General features: G+C 41.7%; 1 protein-coding gene across 3 annotated transcripts in view; it reads left to right on the plus strand.

Annotated features, from left to right (window-relative positions):
• The window catches only part of ehbp1l1a (EH domain binding protein 1-like 1a), a 47732-nt gene extending 32572 nt beyond the window's left edge, over positions 1–15160 (plus strand). For 2 of the 3 annotated variants that reach the window (XM_085349758.1, XM_085349759.1), the window contains 13 exons: positions 336–662; positions 969–2555; positions 2799–2949; positions 7075–7241; positions 8906–8954; positions 9053–9565; positions 9665–9692; positions 9797–9840; positions 9952–10063; positions 10165–10264; positions 12463–12536; positions 13484–13598; positions 14157–15160. In XM_085349758.1, coding sequence (XP_085205884.1) covers positions 336–662; positions 969–2555; positions 2799–2949; positions 7075–7241; positions 8906–8954; positions 9053–9565; positions 9665–9692; positions 9797–9840; positions 9952–10063; positions 10165–10264; positions 12463–12536; positions 13484–13598; positions 14157–14250 — 3361 coding nt within the window. In that variant the 3' untranslated portion in view covers positions 14251–15160. The remainder of the gene's footprint in view (positions 1–335; positions 663–968; positions 2556–2798; positions 2950–7074; positions 7242–8905; positions 8955–9052; positions 9566–9664; positions 9693–9796; positions 9841–9951; positions 10064–10164; positions 10265–12462; positions 12537–13483; positions 13599–14156) is intronic. The other variant, XM_085349760.1, reaches the window with a different exon arrangement.
• Positions 15161–16722: the final 1562 nt, after the last annotated feature.

The raw sequence follows: 16722 nt of genomic DNA on the forward strand, positions 1-16722 counted from the left end.
TTCTGATGCATTTTTCACTTTATTTGACACTGTGCCAACATGCACAGGTGACGTTGTCACTCTGACTCCACCTCCTCCCCTGGCACTGACCCCTGAACCCACTCCACCACCCCTCTCCTGAACTCAAGCCACAGAAAACATCCCACCACAATATTAAACTCCCTTAATTTTCAAATGTGTAGTTTTAAGTGAAGTGAAAACTTTACTAGGCTGCATTTGCATGGGAACACATCGCCAATATTTACTGGCTTCTGTAATGAGCTACATGCTGATAGAGGAGACAAATTATACATAGTTCTAGTTTTCATTCACTCATATATGAATTCATTTCTCAGTTACGAAACTGTAGCATCAATCTTGGGGCCATCGAACTCTGGGTTAGCTGAAGCTGATCACCAACCCAAGCCTCTCTCTTCTTTGGATGCAACAATGACCCCTTCGGATGAGTTTTTTCAAGTCTTTACAAATTGCACCATTCCCATCGAGGACAGGTGTGAGGCTTCTATCGGCCATGCTACGGAGGATACAGAGGAAAGATTACTCACAGGGAAGGTCGCTGTTCAAACACCAATGTGCACTGAAGGTTTACTTCCAAGGCAGCAGACTGAGGTAGAACAGGATGAGGTTAGAGTGGTGTTGTCTTCTTGTCAGCTGGAAAAAGGGTGAGTGCTGGTTGCATGGTGTGTACATTTTTGATGATAACATCTCTATTATTTGGCTTATGAGTGCTTACTGCTCAGGATGCTTGTGATGGTAAAGTCAGCCAGTACTGACACTGGAGTATGGAACTGCAATATTGGTCGCTTTGTTAAGGTTAACCTTTGTTTCCTGGATGTGCCGCTTTGTTCTAATGACTTGTTGTGTATCAGGATTTGGTTTTGTCTTAATAGGCGGTTGCATGCACAGTAGAAATATGTGACAAAGTTAAGAACAGATGATTCTGAAGTTTGTCCTTTGTTTTTCTTAAGCCCTGAACAAATAAGCATGGAAGAAAATAATGCTACCTCCCAGAAGCCCACATCAAATGAGACACTAACAGATGCCACTAAAGATAGAGAAGTAATGTTGGATGTTGCCTTGGAAGAAGCCTCACGTGATCATAACGTTATTTCTGATGGACCACAAGGTGACAGTTCAGTACCGCAGCGAGGGAAGAAGCCAAAAAGAAGAAAAGTTCAAGACCCGCCACAGAACGAGTGTGACAGTGAAAACACAGTTCCTAAACGTCCTCTTAGAAAGAAAGATAGTTTAACCCGAGACCACAAACCCAAATTTAATGGTGTATCTGTCAAGTGCCTTCCTGAAGTTGTCCCAGTGGAGTCATTAAACAAGGATGCTAATGCGGAAGTAATATCTACACAACCTGCTACCTACACAAGCCCACTCAAAAGAACTCACGATATCATCCCAAAACCAGAGCTTTGTGAGAAAACTGGCACTATTTCACTCATTAAGGAGATACATCTTCCTTCAATTGAGAGTGACAAGGGAATTACACCACAGAATTTAAATGTCACAGTTACGAATTCTGATAAACCAGTCCACTTTGATAAAGCAGCAGTTGGTGATAGGCAAGAACTAAGTCAACCAGCAATAACTTGTGACGCATCTATTGATGCACTTAATATTAAAACTCCTCAAAAGTCAGAGGATGCACCAGTCACTGCAGAAACTGAAAGCCTAACAGAAACAGCTTATTCTATCCCAAAGCCTTGTACGAATATCCATTCCAGTGGCACCTTCTCTGGTGACCTTTCAGCTACAGAAAGAGCCTCTAAAGCTGATAATGGAGAACAGGCACAGTCAGCAAGGCATGGTAGCCCTTCACAAATTTCTTCAACAGCTAAAGAACTGTCAGAGGTGGAACATAATAAAGACCTTCCTCTTCTTTCCCCAGTTTACCAACCAGAAGTAGTGGCTGGTGTACACTTAAGGAAAAGCAGATTAACCAATGAGGAAAATGTTCAAGCAGAGGATAATAATTCTTCAGAATCTCCAGTAAAACTCTCACGTTTGCCAGTGCCGAAACCAAGAGTAAAGAAACGTCTTAGTGATTTTTTCCCAGACGACACTGAAATCTCAGATAGTTCAGCTGTCAGTAACAAGGAATCAAAGGAAGGCCCACCATCACTGGATTCAAGTACGATATCTGAATTAAGTTTTGTCACAATTCATCAAGAATATGACAATACATTACAATTGGAAAAGGAAGTTCTAGCAGCAATGCAAGAAGAGTTTAGTCAGTCAGGTGGAGAGGATACAGAGCACGATTTCGGTGAGACCACTGAAGGCTGGACTTTTACAGACGAACACGTTTTTACAGATCCCTGTGAGAAGGCTGTAGAGGCAGTAACTGAACAGTATGTAATGGAGACAGTCCAGGAAGCAAAGACCGATAGGCACCTTGCAAGTACTGTTGCTTCTCAGGATGACTGGCTGCATCTAGACGATAATAAAGATAGTGAACAAATGGAAATTGAACTAAAAAAGGAAAAGAAAGATGAAGAGTTGGACTTTGGCTTTGTGTCTGTCACTGCAGGTTGTTCAGAGTTCAGGTAAGATTAGTCAATATGCATTACGATGTGTGAGGGGGAAAATTTTAACTTGGATGTGTATATATTTTTCTTTCTCTTTTTACATTAAAGTTTGCATCCCTTAAAAAAAATGAAACTAAACTCAAAAATGATTTTAAATTAGCAACATGGTCTGGAAACGTATCAGCAACTAATAGATCATTTCTTTTAGAATAAAGATGCTTACATTTTTATAATTTGCTTTGTATTTGTGTGTATTTCCAGGCAAAGGGAAACAAGAGAAGAATTATCAGGTCAGCCTGTACCGATGCCTCGGAATAAGAAGCGTTTGAGTTGTTCTTCCTTAGATGACAGCAAGTCACAAGTTGTTGCCCTTAAGCAGGACAGGAAACCAACAACATCTCCATCTCAGGAGGTACGTTTAAGCTTACTCACCTGTATATTTGTATATGAACAGTTGATCAAATAACTGGGTGTAATATATTTCTTGGAGTAAAGAAATTTTAGCTGAATTCTTTTGAAATTTACAAAAGGCCTCTTGCTGGGTTTGAAGGTGTGCACCTTTGACTAAACTACAACCAGTAGTCGAGCCAGTCATGAGGTAGTGGAAATAATTATTTGGTCCTGTGCTGAATTTTAAATGTTGCTCATTTGAAATAATCATTCTCAAATTTTTATGGTTTGTTTCTAATGGAGAGAGACAGAACACCAACCAAAGCATAAATCCTTATTTATGCCATTGAAATAAATAAGTATTTGACCCCCAGCTAGAATTGTGACTCCCACAGTTGGCTGGCAGGTCACAATCAAGATTGCAATCAGTCAATACATCTATTACAGACACATCCCAGCTTATCGCGTGTATAAAGGACACCTGTCCACAGAATCACTTTCTTCCACTCCAACCTCGCCACAACGATAGACAAGTCCAAAGAGCTGCCAAAAAATGTCAAGGACAAGATTGTAGTGCTGCAGCTTAGCGATGAGGTGACAACTGTTTGTGTGGTTATTCAAAAATGGAAGAAATATAAAATGACCATCAATTTGTCTTGGTCTGGAGCTCCATGGGATCAACTTGACCAGCTGTGTTTGACAGAAGAGAAATGCTGTGTATAACCCAAAGAACATCATCCCACAGTTAAGCATCGAGGTGAAAATATTATGACTCTAAACTCTAAAGGTTAAACGACTAGATTTACCAGAGGATTAAGCAGCTCGTTATGGATAAAATAAAGGGGTCTACCACAGGCTATCAAGGGCAAGGTTGATAACTGAGGATACCTTTGGTACTCCGGTTCTGCAGTGGTCAATGCACATTGTGTCACTGGCATTGGCTCAGGTAATACAGAGGCCTATTCTCTTCTGCTTATCCAATATATTGTCCCGGGGTCCCGATGCGACAGGCTGCCAGTCTGTCACAGGGGTAACACATTGAGACAAAGAACCGCTCACACCTGTGGTTGATCAGCAATTAACCTAACCCCACTAACTGGGTGACTTTGGACTGTGGGAGGAAGCTGGAGAGAACCTACACAGACACAGTGAGAACATAGAGAGTCCACACAGAAAGTCATGAAATTGAACCTTCTTGCTGTGAGGCAATAGTGCTAACCACTGCACCACTGTGCTGCCCTGTGCAGGAAACAGATGGACAAAAATATTCAGTACTCAGTTCACCAAGTCGAAGGAACTTAGTGAATCTAAGGAGGAGGAACTGCAGATTCAATGTGGGAGAGTCTCTTGGAGCCTTTTCCAAATTACGGCAGATTCCAAGATTATTAGTTCAAATAACTGTACATTAGTACAAGTTATACCACTTTGTCAAGGTCTGGAAGAAGACCTAAACTGTCACCCTTAGATGGGAGGAAACTTGTTAAGATGCTCAGTAATAACCAAGGAACCACTAAACTTCAGGCCCTTTTTAACAGTGAGACGAGGTTATGAATGAGCTTCTTGGACAAAATGATAAGAAATATATTTGGAGGCTTAAAGGTGAGGCTTTTTAACCGAAGAGCACTGTTTTGCTGCCAGTGGGACTGGTACACTCCACAAAATGGATGTAAACATTAAGGAGGAGGACTACCTTCAAATTCTTCAACTTTACCTCAATTCAGCACGTACATAGGTAGCACTTGCACACAACTGGGTGTTCCAATAGTGATCTCAATCATGTGTCAAAACCAGTTTTGGGATAGAAAAAGCAAACTAATTTTAAGATGTTGTCCCGTAGGAAATTGTTTAGTCATCTGCATTTAACCCATTCACTCAGTGAAGCAGTGGACAGGGTGAATCTACCAATCAGGGAGCAGTGTGTAGGGACGCTGCCTTGCTCAAGAGTACCTCAGGATAGCCATTCAAAGGATTTGACCCCCTGATCTTCTGATCATGGGGGTGAACACGCTACCTACTGAGTTATCCCTGGCCCCTGACTTCAACCCTACTGAAAAGTTGTTGACTTTAAAAGCTCTGTCTGTGCCAGGAAGCTGACCAAATTAACTGACAAGAAGAGTGGCCAAATATTCAGTTAGAATTATGCCAGAAGCTTGTTGATGGTTATAAACCATCAACCAAGCTAAAAGACCTTTAGCCAACTATGAGTTGGGCTGTATGTACACCCAACCTATTCAAATGGTGGCTTAGTAGCAACCTCCAAGTGCCGCTGCCCATGGTCCTGCCAGAAACAGAGTAAAACAGAGAAAAACATGTTTTCAAAGCCTTCAGTAATTCCAACAGAACTTCCTGCAGCTTAGTGCAATATTCTACCCACAATGCAGTGTGTTGTTTTAAACGTATTTCTACAAGTGACACAAGTAGTCTGTGATGCAACATTTGTTTGTCAACCCAAAAGCAGAAGATTGAGAATGAGAACCGTCAGTTTAACCCTACCTAGACGAGCCATTCCACAAGAGCGTCACGCTAACGGACCAATAAAGTTTTGGATTGATGTTGACACAAACCAGTTCCCTGATGTTAAGAAAGTTCCAGCTGTGACTCGAGTTTTTCACACATGAACTCTGTAAAAATCAGCTCTCGTTGCTCTCTGACTGACGGTGCTCTTCATCATTTCCTTTGGTTTGCACTGACTCAGCTTATGAGTCAAAATTTGCTTTCTGTCACGTCTCCCATTAGGAATTTCAAAGTAACTGTATCCTATATATCAACATAATGTGGCTTGTCTAACAAGCCACGCCCAGTCACAGGTGTAGATTTAGAAAAAAACCTGTTCCCTCAGTGTGTAGCTGTAGATGTTGTATTTATGTGTTACTGCTATGGGTTTGTGCACTGATAGCTTTGATAGAATTGATAGCTCTTTTTTACTTCTGTTAAGTACTCTTTAAGATGTGCTGGGTCTGATGTCATCAAAACATTTATTTTATTTTGAAAGGAAAATACCACTAATAGTTTGTATTACTTCCACTTGAGTCAGGTATGATCAAAATGCTTATTTCCGTGTGAGTTATGACCAGATTTAAAAGAGAAACATTGAGAGAACATTACTTGTTTGTCAAAACATTGTGTTTGTTTGAAATTTATAATAACCTGCTGCTTACTGGCTGGTACAAATTCCTTGTTTTGAAAATCTGGCCTAACGATCTTTGTAATCCAATTGCCCTGATATAGACTATTAAAGAAACAAAAGAGTGATTTATATTGCTACAAATATTGACTCATCTATTAAAATCATTGAATTCAGGTGTTCCTTGGCCACAGGTAATCAAGCACCTAGGCATGCAGACAGCTTCGACCGACATATGTGAAAGAATGGGCCACTCTGAGGAGCTCAGTGAATCACAGCATGGCTGTGTGACAGGATGCCACCCATGCAGCAAGTCCAGTCATGACATTTCCTCACAACTAAACATTCCACAGTCGACTGTTGGTGATATTATAACATAGTGAAAGTGATTGAGAATGACGTGCATACTGCACAGAGGTCAATCACAGCAGACGTCCAAACTTCATGCGGCCTCCAGATTAGCTTAAGAACAGTGCGTAGGGAGCGTCATGAGATAGGTTTCAATGGGTGAGCGCTGCATCCTTGCCTTACCTCACCAGGTGCAATGCAAACCATTTGATGCTGTGGTGTAAAACATGGCACCACTGGACTCTAGAGTGAAGTGGAGATGTGCTCTGGGTTTGTTGGTTGCCAGGTTGCCCAAAAGAAGTGAAGCTGTCATAACTGCAAGGGGTGGGCTGACATCTTATTAGAACCTATGAATTAAGAATGGGGTGTTATGGTGATATGCATGTGGAGACAGATGAGCAAATACTTTTGGCAATTTGTATACTGGAGAAAATCCCAAATAAATTAATTACTTAATTAATTAATGACACAGTAGCCTCGGCATGTCTATAAAACAGGTTCTGACTGTTGTTAAATAAATGTGACCCCTAAAAACGGGGGATGTGTCTGAAAAAGCTTTAAACTCCTTAACGTTTAATGCACATTAAACCTATTCAATTAAAAATGTGTAATTCTCCACTTTATGTCAAAAGTTGTGTCACTATAATTTCAAAATAATCTTAATGTGTTTTCTAGAATCCACCGGGAAGTCCGACCTTAGTTACGTCAAGTCAGTCCTTACTGGAATGGTGTCAGGAGATCACAAAGAATCACAAGGGAGTGAAGATTACCAATTTCAGCACTTCCTGGAGGAACGGCCTCGCGTTTTGTGCCATCTTACACCACTTCCACCCAGAAAAGATGTAAGAAACAGTTGCCCTATCACCCTTACTGGATAGACTGTGGACTGCTAGTTTAATTTTTAGCTTGACTATAAGCAATGACAGCTATTGTGTGCAGCTTTCCAGGTGCTCACTGGCCAAATGTTTAGCTACCTCTCTGTGTCTTTTAATGCTAATTGTATATGTAAAAATGTAGTGCTTTGATTGTTATGTAGTCAGCCAATTCTATATTGGTTGGTTAGCCATCACCAGTTTGTCCGTCTGTATGTTGAAGTCCTACTGGATCTAAGCTTGGTCATTCTCAACCGCCCTGATGGGCATGTCCCATTTTGACCTCAGGACCTCAGGCTCTGATGTTCCTGTATCCTATTCCGACCACTTGGTTATGGCGTTCCATGTATTCCCTGCCTGCTAGCATCTTGCTCCCTGCTGTTATGTGCTGGATTGTGTCAGGGGCATCTTTGCTTTTCCTTTACTCTTTCTTGAATGCCTGCCACTGTGATAGTTACTGGACTCTTTTCGTGGAGGTTGCTATGGTCTGCTCTTAGCTCATCTAGTCACTGAGCATTGTTGTTATGGGTTGCATCCTTCTCCCATATGCTCTTCGAGTATTTGTCTCCAGGCTTGGTGGAGCTGTTCTCAAATTGTTCTCCTGCCACTGAGAGAACACCTTGGATGGTTTCACTGAGAACATCTGGTTTATTCTCCTGGATTCTGTCTCTCTGGTATATCTCTTCAAACAGCTGGCCAAGGCTATTAGTTTTTGCTTGGTAGTTTCTAAGGCCTCAGGTGTGAATAGCTTGCTGTACTTCTTAGACACCCCATCTCCGATAGTTGCCCAACTTCCCTCCATGCTGCCTTGATCTTGACCTCTAGTTTCCTTCTCCATGGAGGGTACTGCTCCTTGTTGCTGTGTGTCTTATACCCAAGCATCTCAATTATCACTGCTGCCGTGGTGTAGATCAGCTGGCTGGTTTCAGTGATGGCCGCAGTAGGGATTGTCCATAAAGCTGCATTCACACCTTCTGCTAGTCCATCAGAGGGTACTTTACATAGTCTTGGTAATCTGGCACGGAGGGTTTCCAGTTTAGCCACGATCTTATCTCTCAGATCAGCTGCTCTCGCACTCACGCACCTGTTGAGCTTGGTACCCAATCTCAGATGGCGGGGATGATGATATCTCCCCGTGATCTTCTTTCGAATGTTGGTACATTGAACTAATAGTTGTTTTGATGTTGGTCTAGATGTTGGGTGTCCAAGATTCCATAGGTCCGTTGTGACGTTCATGCAACCTCTTCCTCTGGGATTATTTGCATGTTAGCATTCCACATCCCTTGTCCACTCACGCCTTCTATTTGCACAACACTGTGAAAAAAAAATACTAGTAGTCTATATGAAACAGATTTAACTAAATTTAAGGATCCCATGTGCCAACACAATACAGAGTAGCTTTTTATTATCTGTTTAGTTGTACTTACTGCTTGCTCAGTCTTAACGTGTCGTTTTATGCTTGATTTTAAATTAGTTTTACACATTGCACAGGATTTTATAGTTTTTGGTTTGCTTTCTTGGCGAGGTTTCCTTGAAAAATAATCTTTGTCAGTGCATATACTGGTTAATTAAAGGTTCAATGAAAACTTAAAAGATATAAATGTGGTATGTTGCCCTGTTTTGTCTTTTTCTAGTAATTTTGAAATGTTGGATCCATATGACATCAAGCAAAACAACAAAAAGGTGGTTAACAGTTTCCTATATTCTCATGAAATTACAAGTACTGATTACTTAATATTTGGGAAGTCCTTATAATGTCCTTGTATTTGAACATGTTGCAGGCTTTTAATGGCTTTGCTGAACTTGGAATTTCAAGGTTGATGGAGCCTCCAGACATGGTCATGCTTGCAGTGCCTGACCGCCTCATTGTCATGACCTACCTTAACCAGATCCGCACATATTTCACTGGCCAGGAGCTCAGTGTGCTTCACATAGACAAAGACACCAGTGAGTCCAGTTATGCTGTGGCAGGGGACCGGGAAGCCCAAGACGACCCCGAGGCAACTGTTCGCTACTGCGCCCAGAGGCTCCAGGAGGAGGGTATAAGTCTTGAGACTAATGGGAGTGTAAGCACTGCAGAGAAGGACAGTAAAGCCAGCAGGGACGTGGTGCCGCCTCCCAGAACCAAACGCTCGCAGGTTGCTGGGGTGAGTGCAGCTCAGTCTCCGGTGGCGCCACCACGGACTCATTTTCTGTTCAAGTCTAGTTTCTCTCATGTCAGAGATGCTGACCTGGTTAAGAAGCGTAGGTCACAGCGCAGGAGCGGGTCAGTCGAAGAAGGAGACATATCAGCGGTATGTTACCTCATGTTGCCTCCCCTGAGTTGTTTATTCCTTTGAAATGTCATTCTTTGTCTTATCTACATTGTGTGTGGATGTTGTTTGTCTCTGCAGGCTGAAGCCCAAAGGAAGTCAGAAACTGGTTAGTTCTCTTTGACTTAAACTAAAAGCAAAAACACAACAACAACAGAACTTGGACATAATGATGAATGATTGGTGGCTCATTTTTACATTTTTTTCATGCAGAGAGAATGGATGCTGCGTTAAAGGACAGAAGACCAGAGGGCCAGGTGAGCAAGCAGCTGTTTAACTGTAATTTGTAAAGTGCGTCAGGAAGTCTGTGGAGAATCTTTTGTTCTCCTCTCATCGTCTGCAGAGTGAGTAATTATTGTTGTATCTAGGACCCGAGCGAGTACGTGCTGAATCAAATGGAAGCCTTGGAAGCAGAACAAAATCACGTTGATAACAGAGCAGGTGTGGTGGAGAGGAAACTCAGACAGTTGCTGGAAACAGGTAAAATACCCGCTCTACCTGCCCACCATGTTCTAATCTAAGAAAGAGAACAAAGAAGACGATAACCAAGACGGGACATTAATGATGGTTTTACCCCACAGGCAGTGACAAGGAGGAGGAGGAGCGGTTGATTCAGGAATGGTTCACATTGGTTAACAAGAAAAATGCTTTAATCCGGAGGCAGGACCATCTACAGCTACTGTAAGACACACACACACACACACACACTGCACACATTGTGCAGAGGAAACTGTAGAATACCAGTATATCACTGACATTAAGACAAAAATCTCTCCTCTTGGCTCATTTAGCAGCACAGAGACAGGTTACAAATATGTATATACTTGATGTGTTAGTATATTGCCCAAGGATATTTGACGTGCCTGGCCGAAGCAGCCAGGGTTCAAACGACCAACTTATCTGATTAGTAGGTGACCTGCTCTGTAACTTCCCCTAAAATAACAGGACGGTGCAGACAACCAGGAGTCAATAGTACTAATCTGTGAGAACTTTAAAGTTCATTCACCACACCGTAGCCATGTTGTTGAGAAAACTCCAGAATAGCAACTAAACAGACCACATGATGTTAGTGTTTTCCAGTTTTCTTTGCAAGCTCCTTTGACTACGATGACCTGGATGACTGAGAACCTTCACAGACAATACATGAAATTACGGCGTTTAAGGCAAAAAAACCTGAGTTTGTACAAATTGAACAAGCTTGAAAGTCAATATTTAGTATAACCACCTTCATTCTACAACACAGCTTGAACTCTCCTACACAATGTTTCATGTAATCTTCAGGATTAGTACGTAGGACATTCTTCTTCGGTTGTATCTGTTCTCTTCTCTTATCCCACACTGCTTCTATAATAGTAAGGTCCAAGCTCTGCGTAGGCCAAACCATACCTGATAGTGTGGTTTTTCTATCAGGTATGCTTTTAATGCACTCGCAGTGTGTTTGGGGTTACTGTTTAATGAAGCTGCTGTCAGACAGATGCTTTCCAGATAGGCAGCTGTAGCTCACGAGGTAGATGGTGGATCAATCCCAGTCTGCAGGCCAAATGTCATTGGGCAAGATATTAACTCATTCACTGCCAGCCATTGGCAGTGAATGAGTTAAACCCATTGACTCATTCACTGCAATTGACGGCTATAGACGTCAATGGCAGTGAATGAGTTAACCCTAAGTTGCTCTCTGATGAATGTGTGTGAATGTTAGTTAGTGAGCACTTAAAATCATAGAAGAAGATGAATGTGGCGTGTTATATGAAGTGCTTTGAGTACTCTGGCAGAGTAGAAGAGTGCTGTATAAGAATCAGTCCATTTACCAGAGGGTGGATCTGTGTTAATAATTCCATTCACTCTGACGAGCTCTAAGACAGCACTTACTGAATGCAGCCCTAAACTATGTCAGAGAGTTCTTGTGTAATTTTGGCACATGCCAGCCTTTTCTTCCTGTTTTCCTTCCTTAAGAATGGTTTCTCCATGGCCTTCCACTGACACCATTTATCACGAGGCTTTGGTAACCAGTTGATGGGTCAGCGGACGGGGATCTTTCCTTTTTCTCAAGGACGTGACTTTAAGATATATTGTATATGAGGAATATATTTTTTGTAGGTCTGTTTTTACCTTACAATGAAGAGTCCTGTGAAAATGGTCAGGTCCAAGCTCAGAACTGAACATAAGTGAAAAAGCAGCCAGTGTCCCAAGAACCACTTTGACATGACAGGACAGTCTTAAAGGAGTAAGGGGTGGTTCAAGACTTTTGCATAGTACTGTATATCTCAGCACAAAGTTGCTGACTTGCTTCATGTACACCAATCAGACATAACATTATGACCACTGATAGGTGAGGTGATTATCTCTTCATCATGACTCCTGTTGGTGTGTAAAATATTAGAAAGTAAATAAGTCAGATCCACAGAGGCCCAGCAGGACTTTAAGGATCTGTTGCTAACATCTTGGTGGCAGAGACCACAGGACATCTGCAGGGCTGCAGTGGAGTCCACGTCTCGACGGGAACGTCATTATTAGGCAGGTGGTCGTATTGGTGTATTTGGTAAATTGAGTGATACTCTTATAGCACGTTTCTACTCTGAGTACTCAAAGTGCTTTTTACTACATGCTACCTTCACCCATTCACACGCACACACACACACACACACACACACACACACACACACACACACACACACACACACACACACACACACACACACACACCTTGGATTTTGGTATTTTACCTCTATTAGCAGATGGTGGAGTTGTCAACTCTGTCATAACACTTTATAGCAAGGATCTTGGTTCACATGTTGGCTGGGGGTTCCCACCTAAGACAAAGTTAAATGAAACACAAATGTTGTGTGTCATAAATCATTTCCATCTGTTCTGATTAACAGGCTTGAAGAACAAGACTTGGAACGAAGATTTGAGCTGTTAAACAAGGAGCTGAGGGACATGATGGCAATTGACGGTATTAAACTGTTTCATGTTCCCATAGTGGAGTTAAAACCTTGATTAGGGTTAGTTTAGCTCCTGAGATGTGTCAGCAGAGCTAAGAAATGGGAACTGACACCCTCTGTTTGAAAGCAAATCTCTACTGAGAGATCAGCTGCTATTTGGTGCGCTGCGTACATGTAGTGGCAGCCGAAATACAAAATACATGCAGTATAACTACATACAGGCTGAACCACCGACTTAGCCTGTCAGTAAACTTTTCCTTTCCATCCTCACTTGGCAGGAGGAAATGTTTCACAGCCCACCTCAACAAAACCGTGACACAAAAGCTTTCATTTTAAATCACATCAAACTCATTCACATGAATTTCCTCAGTAACTTTGGCTGTGCAAACAGAAGATGTTTCACTTCAAACAGCTTCCTGTGACCTTTGACACTAGCTCCCTCACTTTTTCGACAAATAGAGACAAATTAAATAGAATTTGCACAACAAGAAAATCCAGTTGGTAAAAAAGAAGAAGCATTCAGAGAGTTCAGTACTCGTCACGTGTTTTCCACTGCACATGTTTTCAAAACAGAGCTGCAGAGTCGACAACAGCAGAGTGGCCACAACCGTCTAATCACTCAACCTCTCACTCCACACCAAGCCAGGAGTCACTCAGTGTCTGTGTCACTAGAAATATTACCTGTGTAGTGACGTCCCTGCACAGAGCGTCAGCCTTTCATTTGGCAGGTCTTATCAAGCACAGTTGACAGCCACTAAATTCAGCGTGAAACTCGACGTCAGATTTCCTTTTTGACTTGACTTTGTATGAACGTTGCCACTTGATATCCTGATATGTGGAACTTACTTTGTAACAGTAAGTTCCACATCTATACAGAAAAAAAGTAAGAAGCAGCTCGTTACAGCTCGTTTCCTCCCTAAACTGTTCTCTGTCCCACCTCTGTGTCTGTGTGCTGCAGAGTGGCAGAAGACTCAGGCCCATAAACACAGAGAGCAGCTGCTGCTTCAGGAGCTGGTGTCACTGGTGAACCAGAGGGATGAACTGGTCCACAGTATAGATGCCAAGGAGAGAGGGTGAGACTCACGATACACACATGATAAACTATTCCTAGACTTTCAGATTCAACTAAAAAGGGATTTCATTAGCCTGTATGAAACATCACAACGAGCCTGGAGGCAAATCACGGTTTCATATTCAGCTTTCAAACTCTACGTCCATCTTTTTTGCATTTTTATTGAACCTCTTGACTCAGCAATAAGTCGGTGATAACATCAGTAGTTTTTGAACAGATTTACTAGTTTCTGATGAGGAATTTACTCCTGTTTACCTGACCTCACCTTCTGGTTGTAAATGGTAAATGACCTGGGTCAGAGTGCCTTATAAGGTCTCAGCCATTCATATACGTTCATACAAGCACAACCTTCCAGTTAGAAGATGACCTGCTCTTCCTCTCGAGCTGCTGTCACCTCACTCATCCCCCTCTCTGTCGGTCTGTCCAGCAGCAGCCTTCCCTTCACAGTCACTACCCTAAATAACTGAAAGACACTTTTAAAGAAAAATGGACATCCACAGTTTTCCCAACACAAAAGCATGTGCAGGCAGCTTGTAACCATCTCTCCTCTGGTCCTCAGAGCTGTGGAGGAGGATGAGCGTCTGGAGCGTGGCCTGGAGCAGCGCAGGAGGAAGTATGCTAAACAACAGAAAGAGAAGTGTGTGATGCAGTGACCACCGCAAACTTCCAAATGTTGGGCCAAGGCAGTTTTCTCTCCTCTGTCACCTGCTATCAGAATGAATGATGTGGTTTTAGGTCAGCAGTAAGTGCACATTCACACTGAATCTGAGAAGATTCAGAATTCACATTAAAGTTTGGCTTGAGTGGAAGTTTTGGTCTGCTTTGCATTTTTAATGTCTCAACATGTGCCACTAGGAACCCTTTTGTTACCTGATATATGCACTAGTTAAACCTCATGAACTGTTTGTAATGATGCAAAGTGGGTTTGAGTGTGGAAATGGTTGGAAAGCCTAGAATAGCTGGCTTAGACTATGGATGATCTATAGATCCTAGAAGCTCCAGCAGCACAAAGCCAACAGCCTTGCAACATTACAAAAAGCATCCGTGTGGGTCCGTTTTGTTTAAAGTTAATGGTTTCAAGCTGAATTTGGTGTAACGTGTGATTTTCAACAGCTTTGAACAAAAAAAAACACAAGAAAAGTCAAGGTGAGAATTTCACAAATGTAGGTGCTACTGATTGGAGCTGAGTAGCCTTCACACAAATGTAACTGAAACAGCGAGTCGCCCTGTTGAAATGTGAATGATGTCACTCTCCCGCTGCTCAGCGTGTCAAATCAAAGTTTGTATTTAAGTGTCTCAGAGGTTTTATCTTGTGTTTGCAGTTCTCTGTTCATCATTCGTGTGTACTACAGCTTACATCTCGCCAAAAGCAGTGCCTTTTATAAAGTTTTATTAACACCTGTTACATTTAAAATATTTGTAAAGACGGGAAAATACTAAAAGCTTAAATACACATTTTATGCAATTTTGAATGTGTTTTAAACTGTGGGATTATATTTGCCATTCTTCCATAGAAATTCAACGTCAATAAACCTTCCTGACACAAAACTGCTTTTGTTACTTTGTTGTCACTTTCTTCTTCTTCTTGTTGCTTTAGCAACAAAAAGTAAAAGACTGCTGAGGATTTTATAAAGACTTGTTTGTTCAAAACAACAAGGGTGGTTTTCAGAATATCAAATAATTGTACGTGGATACATGTATAGTTGTATGATTACAGTGTAAAACCTCACTGAACAATAACATGCAGCATGAGTCATCTTCATCACCATAGAGTGACCTGCTGTTTCACATACAAACATTAGGACTGTTTTGGGGCCATTTTACAGATAACCTGAGGAACCCAAAGCTGTAGATACACTGTTTGCACCGACTACAAAGACAACCCAAGTTTTAATATGATAATAATAGAAATTCATATGTAATAATGAGATATATCAATCCTAAATGACATACCTTTGTGTACATGTCATTATCAAAGTGTTTATGAAAGTTATTTTTAATTTCATCAGACACTCACTGTCACAGTTTGGCTGAGACGCTGACTGTGTGGAGTGAGGAGGTGGACCCAAGTGCAGAGAGACAAAACCTGACGTAACAGAAAACGAGCCATTTATTAAGGCTGGCAAAACTAAACCTAAACTGGGTGAACTGAGGCTAAACATAAAAAATCATGGAAAAGAAACAAGAACATAGAAACCTGACATGAAGGCCTGGCATGAATTCAAAACCCTGGAAACATGGCATGGACACAAGGCAGGAAAACAGACGGGCGAGGAATGAATGGAAACACACAGGAAATGAAACTAAACACACTGAACAGGACACCAGACCTCTTCAAAATAAAACAGGAAACAAGGCACGCAGACATGAAACATGAAGGGCGAGGGAGAATGTACAGGACTTTACCTCAGCTGTGGTTGTTTTAAAGTGCTTTATAAATAAAGATGATGATGATGGTGATGATGGTGGTGGTGACTTTCCCTTTTTACCCCTCAGCTGCTGCTTCAGGAGCTGAAGGCTGAAGGGTCACCCCACCGGGAAAGTGGTGTGGACCCCAAAGTTTGGGAATCTGATAACTTGATAATCTTGTGAACATAATAAATCAAGAAAGACGTCACTCATTCATTTCACTTTTGACTGGGAACGACACAGATGGAACAAGGTTGATTAAAACACTCAAAATTCAATGAAAGGTGGTGCTCATCACTTTTATATGTTCAAGTGCATAGTGTGGAGGATGTTGTAAGGCCTTGAGGTAATCAGATGTAAAACACAATATTTATGAGTGTTTTAAGTTGTAAATCGGTCAGATTTGACAGAAATGTGAGAGGAAGTTAAATCCAACAGCACTGGAAACACTTCCTGAACCAGCATGACTTCAAATGACTCGACACACTCTCAAAAACCTTGGCACATAGTAGCATCCCATTCTTAATCCATAGGGTTTAATATAATGTCAGCTCGCCCTTTACTTCTATAACATCCTCCAATCTTCTTTCCACAAGTGTATTTATGGGAGCCTTTTACCATTTGTCCTGAAGTGGCCCTCACCGACTACAAATGCCAGAGCCCTGCTTTGTTTCTATAATTTTTGTTCATCACATTTTTTATTTTACAAATTTGAT

Source organism: Diplotaxodon limnothrissa, linkage group LG3 (genome assembly GCF_057381915.1).
Source record: "Diplotaxodon limnothrissa isolate DT_005_m linkage group LG3, D_limnothrissa_male_GT1.1, whole genome shotgun sequence".
In the NCBI taxonomy this organism is placed as follows: Eukaryota; Metazoa; Chordata; class Actinopteri; order Cichliformes; family Cichlidae; genus Diplotaxodon; species Diplotaxodon limnothrissa.